This window comes from Drosophila virilis, chromosome 3, assembly GCF_030788295.1.
Source record: "Drosophila virilis strain 15010-1051.87 chromosome 3, Dvir_AGI_RSII-ME, whole genome shotgun sequence".
NCBI lineage: Eukaryota > Metazoa > Arthropoda > Insecta > Diptera > Drosophilidae > Drosophila > Drosophila virilis.
In genome coordinates, this window is record NC_091545.1 from 9,216,752 (window position 1) to 9,229,280 (window position 12,529).

The following is a 12,529-nucleotide window of genomic DNA, read 5'->3' on the forward strand; positions in this document are numbered from 1 at the left end:
TGTTAGACATGTGTACGGTAACACTATTAACAGCAGAGTGACACTATCGATTCAACTGTTGCAGCAGAATTTAACATTGAATTTTCACAATATTTTTAATTTTAATATTAATATTATATGGCAATATCAATATTGTGTGTCTGTACTTTACTTAATTTTTGTTAAACTGAACACATATTTTATTTGTATTGTGATTACAAACTCACGGAAAATACGCATACTATCATCACAACATGAGTGCGAAGTCATTTTGAATAGTCTAAATAAATATGCGCACCAGCTATAAAAAGAATCGTCCATTTGATTTCAAGCTCATTGATCATGTCGAGCCAAATACCGTATTGTATAAGCGCCAGACGGGTCTTTCGAATTATGATGTCATGAAAGTCAAATCGGAAATCTGGTCCAATATAGCAGAGATTATGGATTGCGATGGTAATTTTTGGTGTCTCCTCATCAACTAGCCTTAACTTTTCTTACCCTTCCAGTTGATTTCTGTCTAATGCGCTGGAACAATTTACACTATCAGTATCGAAAGGAATCACGGCGACCTGGCGGCTCGACATGGCCATATTTCAAGCGACTACAATTTTTGTCGGGTTTGCCACCGCGACCCAAATCCAAGCACACGGCGCAGTGTACGGATAAGTCGCAGACTGCGGAGGTGACAAAAGAAGTAACTGTGGATCATGATGCGTGGCAGTCGTACGATGATTGCGTGGTGATGCATGTCGGCGATATGGAGCACAATTCCGACTCATTTATAATCGAGGAAATAATTGAGCAGAATGATCAGATCTTGCAAGAAGAGATTATTTACGAGGAAGAAGATGCGGTAGAGGAGGAGCATCTTCAACCAGACTTCGAACCTTCGTCAAAAGCAACGTCGCCCTCCACTGGGGAAACATCATCACCTGCAAGTGATTATCTCAAAATGGCCAGAATTCTCGAGCAACTCAAGGGCACACAACAGGTACGAGCGGAACGCCGTATCATGGCCTTCCTGCTCAAGTGCCAGCTGAGAGCACTGGTGGATGAGCCCATCGACGATCTGGTGGTTTGAATCTTAGGCTTAGAAGTGTATATAGACTTTAATAAACAAACTAAAAGAACATTTTCTATGCATCAACTTTACACTTGTCCAGATCGAGCCAAGCAACGTTAGGCTTCGTTATGAACTGATCCCGAGTTAAACTATCCAACATAAACGCCTGTTCCCGTACATACTTGACTAGACGCTCAATTTTGGCATAGTCTTCGCAGTCCATTTCAAAGAAGCGACGCCACAGAGCACAGGCCAGCACTCGGTCGTCGGACATGATGCCCTCGTCGTAGGCAATGAGCGCCGCCTGAAACTGTTCAGACAGGGTCTCGATTTGCTTTCGCGTACGTGAGGGATTATTGGCCTTAAAAAGCAGTAAGGAAAATAAACAACGCACTACGTTGAACTCCAAGACTTACTCCAAGTTTTTTGGCGCGTGTATTTACATCTCCCCACATGGCCTCCACAATACAGTTGCGCAGAAAGCGTCCATCCTCGCCGGCTTCCGAGCCCTCGGCCATGGAGCGCATCATCAGCAGCCACACGTGCAGTTCGGTGACCAGAAACCAGGAGTTGAACGTGTTTGGCAGATTAAAATCGCGAAAGAAGGCAACGTAGTTGATCTTGTCCGCTACACTCTCGTACAGCAGATGGCTGGTAACCTTTAGGCGCTGCAATGGATGAAGTCGTGACAGCTTTGTCAAAGAGTTTTCTATTTGCACAGTACTCACGGCTTTAGTATTGGGCGTAAATCCGACTTTGGTAAGAACACGTTTTAGTATGCTACCATCTTCCGTGGTTTGTTTTGCCGCTTTGCCCGGACTGTCCACAACACCGGTGGAGCAGAGTCTGCATGGATCGGTAAATCTGGCTGCCACAGCCGCCGCCACCGCATGGTGTTTATATATTTGTTGCGTTGCCTGTAGAATAAAAACAAATGTCAGTGTGGTTTATATAAGAGTGGCTGGTGCAATTGCAGGCAGCCCAATAATCGGGCAATTATATTTATCAATGTCGTGTGTTCACATACCAATCCTGATGTGGTTAAGCCACCCGCAAGCCTCGCTGCTGCGCGAGTGCACAACATGCTTTAATTAAACCGTATTTTAATTGTTTAAACCAAAACGCAATGTTCCAGCAACATGCAGTGCTGCCAACTCGTTGAAAAACAGTTGCGCCACCGCCAGTGAACAGCTGATTTAACAGAGCCGCTCAGCACTGCCAGTCAACAGCAGATTTTACAGAGCTGCTCAGCATTGCCAGCAAACAGCTGATTTAACAGAATGACTCCACAGTTATCAGAAAAATGTGTTAAGACCGGGTCGCTACTTCTGTCGTGAAATAATAAAAATTCAATTAATCAAAAATATATATATAAATAATGCTTCGTTTAAGTGCACAAATATGCAAACAAAGCCTTGCAATGCAACGCCTCCCTGGCAGCACAAACAGAATACCCACCATCAGGCTGCAGCTGGTCACAAGAAAGATGACACAACAGTCTCAAAAAATTGAATGGACCACGAGTATTCCGATTGGCAACAAGGACAAGGATAAAATCACAGCGCTAGGTTGGTTCTTACTCGTAAGTAGCTCTATGTATAAGAAATTTCGTTTACTAAGTGCCCTGTGTAGCTCATACCCGCAACCACGTTTGGCCTGGGCGTCTGGCAGGTGAAGCGTAAGATCTGGAAGGAACAGCTAATTAAGGACTTGGATAAGCAGCTGCACATGCCGCCGGTGAATCTACCCGATGAGTACGTCCAAATGCTGGCAGCTTAACCTTTTTACTCCAACTTGTGACTGTTTTACTTTGCCCCAGCTTGAGCCAGTTGGCGCAAATGGAATATCGCTTGGTCACCTTGCGTGGCAGATTTCTGCATGACAAGGAGATGTTGATGGGACCACGCTCACTGATACGACCGGATGGTGTGGAAACGCAGGGTGGACTCTTCTCTCAGCGCGACTCAGGCAATGGTTACCTCGTCATAACTCCGTTCCAATTGGCAGACAGGGAGTGAGTCGTGCAAATATAACGCCTAATACCATCTGCTGTAATTCCCAACTCCTACGCGAATTTCCCGCAGCGACATTGTTCTCATAAACCGAGGCTGGATCTCGCGAAAGCATGTGGACCAGGAGACACGCGCCTCGGGCCAGAATCGAAATGAAGTGGAGCTGACGGCAGTCGTGCGCTCGGGCGAAAGTCGTCCCCAGTTTACGCCAGATCACAAGGATGGCCAAGTCTATCTCTATCGCGATTTGGGCAGAATGTGTGCCAGCTCTGGAGCTGCGCCTATCTTCCTCGATGCCGTTTACGACGCAAACGCTGCGCCCAATGCTCCAATAGGCGGACAGACACGCGTCACGCTGCGCAACGATCATCTCTCGTATCTGGTTACCTGGTTCAGTTTATCGGCAGCAACTTCTTATCTTTGGTATCGCCAGATTGTTAGAAGAATACCATTTTGAGACGCCAATTTATGAAGTATTGTTTATTTTATAAAATTTACATTTGTTGTGTAAATGTTTGCTTAATGATCAGATGGAACAGAAATCCGGATCCTGTATAAAGTGGGTATCCGTTTGCAACGGCAATGTTTATATTTATATTGCAACTGGAACGACATTTGGTTGTAGGAATAGATATAGGAATACTTAGGCGTATCTAGCGAAATACTTGAACTATTTATATAAAAAAACACAAACATAAACGCATATTTACACAGTTAGTCTCGTAAATACTGGAAAATGTTGACGACTTTAAGTCTTGATGCCACGCCTAGACACGCCTACAGCTGCGGCACAATGCCCCACGAGCGAAGCAGCCCGGCTCTCTGGTACTTTTTACCAATCGTCTGCACATGGAAGCCGATCTGCAGCAAACGCTCGTGATCTAGAATTTTACGTCCATCGAATATGTATGCCGGTTTCATCATCGACTGATAGATGCGCTTGTAGTCCAGATCCACAAACTCATCCCATTCCGTGCATAGCACCAGGGCGTGCGTGGCGCGCACTGCACTGTACGGATCGCTGTGTATTTGGACCGCCTTCTTTACGTTCTCAGGAGATTCCGTTACGCTCGGATGCGTCAGATCGTCAATAATTTGCTCTGGCTCCACCTTAGGATCATAGATGTCCAGCTTAGCGCCCTCCTCCAGCAGTGTTTGGCACACGGTAATTGCCGCCGTTTCGCGCGTATCACCCGTGTTCTTCTTGAAGGCAAAGCCCAGAATGGCGATCCGCTTATCCGACACTGTGTTGAACAGGCTCTCGATGATTTTCTGCGAGAAGCGTCGCTTCTGATAGTCGTTCATGTCGATCACCTGCTGCCAATAGGCGGCCACCTCGGGCAGGTTCAGGTTCTCGCATATGTAGATCAGATTGAGTATGTCCTTCTGGAAGCAGCTGCCGCCAAAGCCCACAGAGGCTTGCAGAAACTTTGAGCCAATGCGCGAGTCCAGACCCACGGCACGCGCCACCTCCGACACATCGGCGCCGGTGGCTTCGCAGACCGCGGACAGCGAATTGATGCTGGAGATGCGCTGCGCTAGAAATGCATTGGCCGCCAGCTTGGAGAGCTCGCTGCTCCACGTATTGGTGGTCAGTATGTTCTTCTTTGGTATCCAGTGCTCATAGATCCACGACAGCTTCTCCACAGCCTGATGGCCCTCTGGCGTTTCCTCGCCGCCAATCAAAACACGATCCGCATTCAGCAAATCGTTGATGGCCGTGCCCTCAGCCAGAAACTCCGGATTAGAGAGTATATCGTAGTGTATGCCAGGCTTCTGATTTGCCCGCAATATATGCATAATGCTTTCGGCGGCACGCACTGGCACCGTGCTCTTCTCGACAACGATTTTATTCGACTGCGCGATCTCTGCAATCATGCGTGCCGCACTCTCCACGTACTTCAGATCCGCGGCTCGACCTGAAAGTTAATAAATTAGTTAGTTTATCGTTTTGCTGGACATAGACAGAACTTACCCTTGCCGCTGCCGCAGGTTTTCGTGGGCGTGTTCACCGATATGAAGATGAGATCGGCATCTTTAATGGCAGTTGTTATGTCCGTGGAGAAGAACAGGTTCACATTGCGACACTTCTTGACCACCTCATCGAGACCGGGCTGCAGGTAAGAATTTGATATATATATATATTGATAAAAATATATGCTTAGCTCGCCTAGTTTTAGATAATTCGAGCGATTCAAACGCTCTGTCAACTGTTCTCTCGACTGTGTTTGGTCTAAAGATAAGATAATTGGGTTTTTCTGTTCACTTAGGTTGTTTGTTGAATTTCTTATTTTACAAGCGAATGGGTTTTTTTTTAAGTAGAACAACAAACTGCACTAAATGATGGGTAATTCTAGAGAAACATATATATATATATATATACATATATATATTTTTATTTATACCCTGAACCCATTAAAAATGGGCTTAAGGATATATTGTATTTGTGCAAAATCCAAATGTAGGTAACAGGCAGAAGGAAGCATCTCCGACCCCATAAAGTATATATATTCTTGATCAGCACCAATAGCCGAGTCGATCTAGCCATATCCGTCTGTCTGTCTGTCCGTCCGTCCGTCCGTATGTATAAACGCAAGGATCTCAGAAACTATAAGAGCTAGAGAGTTGAAATGTTAGATGTAGGTGCTCCTAGTAGGTGCCTGCCTGCTCGAGTTTGTTTCCGATGATCGATAACTTACTCCGTTTCCCAGCAATCGATAAGAATCGTTATCATGTTTTTTGAGCAATTTTGGTAAGAAATAAGAGCTAGAGTCACCAAACTTGACATATAGCTTCTAAAATAGAATATATATATGCATTTGATGTTGGAAGAAGAGGTATCCCGACTAGAACCTCTTGTTCATTTTTGTTCTACTGATGTTTCGTTTATACGATGTGCTATTTGTGCCAAACTCTACAAGCTTTGCATTTTAATCAGAATTGGAAGTTTATTGAACCTGTTTACATGATAATTTATAACAAAATGAAACGAAAGTCGCTAATTGGGAAATGCTGCAGCAGCACGTAGAATAATAACGAGCAAGCAAATCTATTCGCTATAATTAAATCAAATTCTGTAGAAATATCAGTTGAAGCGAAATTGTGGTAAAAACAAATTGACAAATAGCCGCTGCCTATAATGAACTCCTTCTATCTGTCTTCGCGCTGATAAGCGCAACACGCCAAAGGCAATTAGCGTATTTGCTGGCCTTAAAGAATTGCAACAAGCAATTTGTTTGGCACCTGGGCAAATACCTGCACAGAAACAAGAGACGTTGTCGTCGCCGACAACAGCATTGACTATTCGTTTTTTTTTTTTTTTTTTTGTTTAGCTAATTATTTATTTTTACAATGTTGCGCTTACAACGCAATGATGCAACCTCTAACTGAAGTGCGCATAAATAAATAAATATAAGATACAACTCAAATTACGCCTTGGCCAAATGGCAGTTATTATTCGAAGAATAATAATATTTATCAATCATGGAAGGCAACCCGTTCCGTTGGCATTCAAGAATTGTTGAAAAAAATTGCTGTCAAGCCGGCCGCAGACCCTCAGTTTCACATTATCCAGCGCTAGCTGATAGCTGAGGCTTATCTGCCTCACAAGACGTAATGTGGCCTGATAAGGATTTGGGGCGCGTTAAATGGGGCGCAGGCGGAAACAAGTCTGGAGTATCGCATATAAAAGAAACGGAAATGCGACAACAAACAGCACAGCATAAAGAGAGCGCCAGCTTTTTAGCGGCTTCCCCTGGACTAGGTCAAATCAAATTTCTACGCAATCTTGTTAGCTAGTGTAATTATTTGGCACTCAATAAACATGTGAGTGCGCGTATGTACTTGCGGATGAATGTGCATGTGTGTGTGTCTGTGTGTGTGTGCCTTATGAATGACTAATGAATGTTCGTTTGCTCGGTAAGCGGGATGGGGAGCTCACTTCTATTTGGGGGGAGAGTGACCATTGACCTTGCTGAGCACCTGTGATTTGCGACAGTCGGATGTACTCGATCTTCGCCGCAGTTAAAAGAGCACGCAATCGCACGCACTAAGCTTTTGGATGAGGGCAGGCAAGGTGCGCGTTGTATACAAATCAGTTTCTCAAACAGCAGCCAGAGACGGTTGGGGAACTGGTTTCGGATTTAGTGTTTTTGTGGGAGCGGTGAGGGGGGGGGGGGGGGGGGGGGGTACTGTGAAGTTGAATGCTGGGCTACTCGAAAACATGGGCATGAGGAGTTCATCGACGTTTTGGTATTGTCTGGCCATTCTGCGTCTGATTGATGTGTTGTTGTTTGTTTAGGATTTTTGGTTTTTCTTTTTTAATTTTACAGCACGCACGATAGATCTCTAGCCCATACACAGACACACACACACACACGCAAGCATTATTCAAATGCAAACACACAGAAATGTGTGTGCACTCGGAAACATGATCATCCGGCCGCGTAGATGTGTATATAGCAATAACTTAAACTAACCTCATAGATGGGCAATTTCTCCGAATTCCACTGTGCGATTCTCTCAGCGCTTTTATCGACCAGCGTTATGGTAATATCCGGACACTTGAGCGCCATTACCGCACATGTCGGGCCGCCAACATAACCAGCGCCAATGCAGCAGACCTTCATTGTTGTTCAAATCGATTTTTATACACACACACACAATTAATTCAAAATAACGACCGAATGTGCAGAACTACCGTCAATTTACGCTCGACTCAATTTTTTTCAAACAACAATACATATGCACATAAATGTTTAATGCTTCCTCCACGGCGTCTGAATAACATCTGTTAACAAAACTTCCAATCAGACTGTAAAAAGCAAAAATGCTCAGTGCTGTTGGCGAACTGCTAGACACCCTCTACTCTTTTATGTTAAACTTACGCCAATTTGTTGTGTAACATTTCCGTGTTTGAAAATGATGTTACTTTACTTGTATATATTAATATTCAGATTTATATTGAAATGTTGTTGAGCAACCTGTTATAAGGTTTTTTATACTCTTTTTCTGCTCGAGTTAAACATACTCAGTTCATGGTATCCACTTTTAATAACTAATAACTCTGTATACCCGATTTAAACATTAATCTATGGTGTAAAAACAACCTTATCTCTCGATTAACATTTACTAGTAAAATTAGTGTTTGTTTGTCCAATGTTATGTTAGCACAAATCTGTTAACAACCGTGAACTGGCAACCCAGTCTGTTAACTAACACATCTGATATCGATTGTTTACCCTGTAAACACAGTTGGCGCCCATATTTCAAATGAAAACAAAACCCATTGGCGTAGGTGCCTTTGAGTTTTATTTTTTAAGGTGTTCATACAGAATGTCGATTGCTGTAGTTTACAATTTTTAGACATCAGTAGTTGGTTTATTATTTTGGTCAAAATTTTCGAATCTCCTCTTCTGGGCTAAAAAAACATGCTGCAGTTATTAAGTCTTATCAAAAACCCACGTCTGACGTACCAAGCAATACCATCTTTATCCAATGCGCGCTATCGTTATATGTCTGATAAAACCAAGAAGCCAGACAACGCCGATAAATGCGAAAAGAAAGGTACAAAATGATTAAAATTACGCGTAAAAACCAGTCGTTAATTAATGTTTGTAGCGGAAGTAAAGAAGCCCGATTGCAAAAGCGAACAGAAAGCTGAGAGCGATCCGAAAAAGGCTGAATGCAAGAAGGACACACCACCCAAGAAGGATGAAACTGCGATTAGTGGTGGCGCCCAGTGCAAATCCAAAAAGAAGCCACCGCCTTGCCCACCACCGCCAAAGGAGAAAAAACAGAAACAGTTGAGCTGCGAAGAGTTGGTACTGAAGCGTGAAGGATTAAATAAAACAGAAGCCACTTGTCCTGCGGAAATATCCGGTGGCGGCCCAAAGTGTCCGTGCACACCCTGCCCCAAGCCACGTAAGTCGGTCAACTCAACTCTGAGAGCAATATTAAATAAAAGAGATATTTAAAATCGAATAATGGTCACATAGCGCCAGATTACAAGAATTCAAAAAAGTGGCAGAAGATCTCGCTAATGGGTGGACTGCCGCTGATTGCCATACTGACGGTCCTTGTATTCACCTCGCACAAGGAAGAGGAACGACCAGAGTATAGGCACTGGTCGCACTTGTATCTACGTGGAAAGCCGTATTTCTTCAGGGACGGAAATACCACAGCATTCCATAATAGTTTCTGGAATCCCTTGCCGCCAGATGGTTATGAGGATGAGATCGATGTTGAGGGCAATGGCAAGACCCCCGAAACGGATAAGGAAAGGGCGGATCGCTTGAAGGAGTTCGCTGCCGTGCAGAAGGAATGGAAAAAGTATGATAGCAAGCGTGAAGCTGAAGACAAAAAGAGGCAGGCTGCGGCTGAAAAGGAGGCCAAGAAGCAGCAGGAACTGGCCGAGAAGGAAGAGAAAAAGCAAATGGCTGAAGCCGAAAAGGAACAGAAGCGTCTAAACGCCGAAGCCGAAAAGGAGCGCAAGCGACAGGAAGCCGAAGCTGCAAAGGAGAACAAGCGACAGGAGGAGGAAATGAAAAAGCAAGCAAAGGAAGAAGCCAAAAAAGTCGAATTCTCTTTCATCAAAGCCCCAAGTGATGCCGGAAATTAATTTCAAAATTAGTCTGTGATTAAAATTCCTTTTTTTTTAGTACATGCTCTTTGTATTTATTTGAAGCTAATGCTTTGAACGGAATTAAGCAAAATTTTAGATAATTATTAAATCACCTAACACTTCCGGACATCCGGCACAATCTTGCACTCGGCGAAGGGATCAGCTGCCTTGGCTTCCTTCTTGGCGCAGGGCGGACACTCGACACAGCAGATGTCATCCTTGGGCGTTGCCTTGAGCAGACCATTGATATTCTCGCCGGGCGCCGGCTTCAAACGTGTGCCGGAGTCGACGCGTGACTGAACTACCTTGCCTTTTGGCTGGGCCTTGGGCAGCTGGTAGCTAGGCCCATCGACTGGATTGGGACTACCCCAATATTCCTCGGGCACATCCCAAATGATCAGTGAGCCATCCGTGCTGCCTGTGACAAACATCTTGCCGCAGGGACTGTACGCAGCGCTGATCACAGACGAGGCATGCTCCGATCCCACACCCACCACATCGCCGCTATTGTAATCCCATAGCTTCACCTGCAGATCGCTGCCAACGCTAACGAAATAGTCGCCGGTGGCATTCATCGACAAACAGTTCACAGATGACTTCTTCGAGGCGGTCAGCTCGCGTATCAGTGCTCCGTTGTACACCATCCAGTAGATGATTCTGCCATCCGAGCCGCACGTGAGTATCTGTACTCCAGTCGGGAAGTAGAGGACGGACATGAACTGCGTGTTGGAAGTGACCACCTGTTTGCGGGTCATGCGATTGATGTCCCAAATGACGCAGGAGCCGTCAGTGCAGGCGGATATCACTTCAGTGTCCAGATAATTTATGTCCAGCGAGGTAATGGGACCCGAGTGATCCTTAAGCACGCCGACTAGATCCTGACGATACGGCTCGATCTTCCACACGCGCACCTGTCCCTCGATGCCGCCAGTTACGATGAAGCGACCAGTTGATGCCACCGCCAATGCACTACAACCTGAATGGAGTTCAAATTTGTGGAATCGGTTTAGGGATTACTGAGCTACGAATTGTGGACTTACCCTTATTGTGAGCATTGGGTATGGCATAGATGAGACGGCCAGTGATGGGCGTAAAGGCGCGTATGATGCCATCATTCCACACGGACACAATGCTGGTGCCATCCTGGGCGAAGCGAACCGCAGCGCAGTTAAAGTTATATACCATGATGCGCAGCAGCTCCTGCTTGCGATTCAGGGACCAGATGCGTATGCTCTCATGGCCCGCGGTGGCAAAAACAGCTGCATAGTTTCTGAAATAGTTGCAATTGGGTATCAGGATTTTGTATCAGGTATCAGCTAGCTACACCTACTTGGGAAAGGTAATAAAGTAGACTGCCTTGGCGTGGCATGTGCGCAGCAGCTTTAGCACCCACGTTGATATGTTCAGCATGTAAATCTCGTTGGTGTCCGTGCAGATGTAGAATTTCTCTGGCGTGGAGCGCACAAACGAAGAGATGCGGCCAGAGACGCGGGTTCTCTTCACCTGCAGGAAGACGGAAACGTGTTAGAGACTCATTCAAGCCCAAAGACGAGGGTTTACCGTGCGCAAATAGGGCCATGTGGGTCCCGGATACTCTCGGAAATTGATCAATGGTATCTCCGTGCGCTCCTCCACCAGCTCCACCCCACCATCGCCGGCACCAATTAGCAGACGCCCCTCCTCCAGCACATATAGTGCACGCACGCCGTTCACGTAGCGATTGCAATCGCGACCCGTGGGCTTGCGTGGATTATGTGTGCCAAAGGCGCCCAGTATGCCGCTGGATGAACCTGGTCGGGTCACATTGTCCCTGTCACAGCAGTTGAGCACGATCTTAACAATATCGCCTGTGCCGGTGCCCAGATAGGCGAACTCATCCTTCTTATCGATGCGGGCACAGTAGAACTGGCGCGACTTGCTGGCCAACTGGACATCCTGCACGTACAGCTTCTTCTGCTCGCGTAGAATGCTCCACAGGCGCAGGTGCCGATCGCCGGCGGTGAGAAAAAAAAACGGATTATTGTGTAGCGGACGCACAGTAAGGGCATTTCCAGAAATGGCGCGTGAGGCGGGCTGGCGGCAAATGGGCGTGCTGCAGTTAGAGAGGAGCACAGATTGGGAGAGCACATAATGGTTGGATAACAACAACATATTTACAATGTCTGCATATCGAATACGATGACGGAACCGTCGTCCTTGCCTCCAATGGAAATGACAAAGCGTTCCTCGGCCGTAAAGCAAATGGCCTGCACTTTCACTTTGTGCAGATCGTGACGTCCAATCTCCTTGCGCGACTCATAATCCCATACGATGACGTAGCCGCGAAAGCCCATATGATTGACCTGGCCGGAGGCGATATACTTGCCGCTCTTGCTGACATCCAGGCAGGATATGCTGTTTGTGTGTCCGGCAACGAATTCTTGTGTATTCTTTTTGAAGTCGGCAATGGCAATCTTGTTGCCCAGTGGAAATATGGCCGCCTGGGTAATGGGATGCTGACGCACACCGTTCTCCACTTTGCCATTGATGCCGAAAATTGCGCGCGGCTGTAGGTGCTGGCATTCTTTGACCGCGGTTGCCATTATCATATAAAATATATATATATATGAATTTTGTTTTTATATGATTTCTATTTTTGGTATTTGCTACACCAGCTGCTGACAATGTGAACAGCAACTGCTTATTTATTGTTTGAAAATTAAGCAACCGTTGCCTGGATGCCGTTTTAAAACAGGGTGGCAACGTTGCGCCTTTCATTTTGCTACTTTTCAAAAAAGCGAGCAACGCTTCAATGCAAGCATTGAGAACATTCTAAACGGCCGCGAACTAGCGTAAGGAAACATAACTAGG

The 12,529-nt window shown here is 45.7% G+C and overlaps 6 protein-coding genes across 7 annotated transcripts; 3 read left to right on the plus strand and 3 right to left on the minus strand.

The window, feature by feature from the left end:
* The first annotated feature begins 40 nt into the window (after nt 1-40).
* LOC6623892 (uncharacterized) lies at nt 41-1,114 on the plus strand. Its single transcript, XM_002046818.4, has 2 exons — nt 41-435; nt 489-1,114. The coding sequence occupies exons 1-2, from the start codon at nt 270-272 to the stop codon at nt 1,061-1,063; spliced, it is 741 nt and encodes a 246-aa protein (XP_002046854.1). The 5' UTR covers nt 41-269; the 3' UTR covers nt 1,064-1,114.
* Uqcc1 (Ubiquinol-cytochrome c reductase complex assembly factor 1) lies at nt 1,073-2,228 on the minus strand. The gene is made up of 4 exons (XM_002046819.4): nt 2,073-2,228; nt 1,774-1,962; nt 1,462-1,713; nt 1,073-1,406 (listed from the first exon to the last, which is right to left on the minus strand). Exons 1-4 carry the CDS (start codon nt 2,127-2,129, stop codon nt 1,119-1,121), a joined length of 786 nt encoding a protein of 261 aa, XP_002046855.1. The 5' UTR covers nt 2,130-2,228; the 3' UTR covers nt 1,073-1,118.
* A 105-nt stretch (nt 2,229-2,333) lies between these two features.
* On the plus strand, nt 2,334-3,569 carry Surf1 (surfeit locus protein 1). Of its 2 annotated transcripts, none has more exons than XM_015175702.3 (4): nt 2,334-2,613; nt 2,678-2,799; nt 2,865-3,059; nt 3,130-3,569. In XM_015175702.3, the coding sequence occupies exons 2-4, from the start codon at nt 2,774-2,776 to the stop codon at nt 3,512-3,514; spliced, it is 606 nt and encodes a 201-aa protein (XP_015031188.1). In that variant the 5' UTR covers nt 2,334-2,613; nt 2,678-2,773; the 3' UTR covers nt 3,515-3,569. The 2 variants fall into 2 exon arrangements, with proteins under 2 accessions (XP_015031188.1, XP_002046856.2); XM_002046820.4 differs by having other exon boundaries at nt 2,335-2,627.
* On the minus strand, nt 3,523-7,857 carry sgl (UDP-glucose 6-dehydrogenase sgl). Its single transcript, XM_002046821.4, has 3 exons — nt 7,536-7,857; nt 5,033-5,171; nt 3,523-4,976 (listed from the first exon to the last, which is right to left on the minus strand). The coding sequence occupies exons 1-3, from the start codon at nt 7,683-7,685 to the stop codon at nt 3,835-3,837; spliced, it is 1,431 nt and encodes a 476-aa protein (XP_002046857.1). The 5' UTR covers nt 7,686-7,857; the 3' UTR covers nt 3,523-3,834.
* Nucleotides 7,858-8,379: 522 nt separating this feature from the next.
* COX6AL2 (Cytochrome c oxidase subunit 6A-like 2) lies at nt 8,380-9,718 on the plus strand. The gene is made up of 3 exons (XM_002046822.4): nt 8,380-8,622; nt 8,677-8,979; nt 9,054-9,718. The coding sequence occupies exons 1-3, from the start codon at nt 8,487-8,489 to the stop codon at nt 9,674-9,676; spliced, it is 1,062 nt and encodes a 353-aa protein (XP_002046858.2). The 5' UTR covers nt 8,380-8,486; the 3' UTR covers nt 9,677-9,718.
* Nucleotides 9,704-12,346, minus strand: LOC6623191 (cilia- and flagella-associated protein 52). Its single transcript, XM_002046823.4, has 5 exons — nt 11,837-12,346; nt 11,240-11,771; nt 11,010-11,182; nt 10,720-10,949; nt 9,704-10,655 (listed from the first exon to the last, which is right to left on the minus strand). The coding sequence occupies exons 1-5, from the start codon at nt 12,265-12,267 to the stop codon at nt 9,793-9,795; spliced, it is 2,229 nt and encodes a 742-aa protein (XP_002046859.2). The 5' UTR covers nt 12,268-12,346; the 3' UTR covers nt 9,704-9,792.
* Between the last annotated feature and the right edge of the window lie 183 nt (nt 12,347-12,529).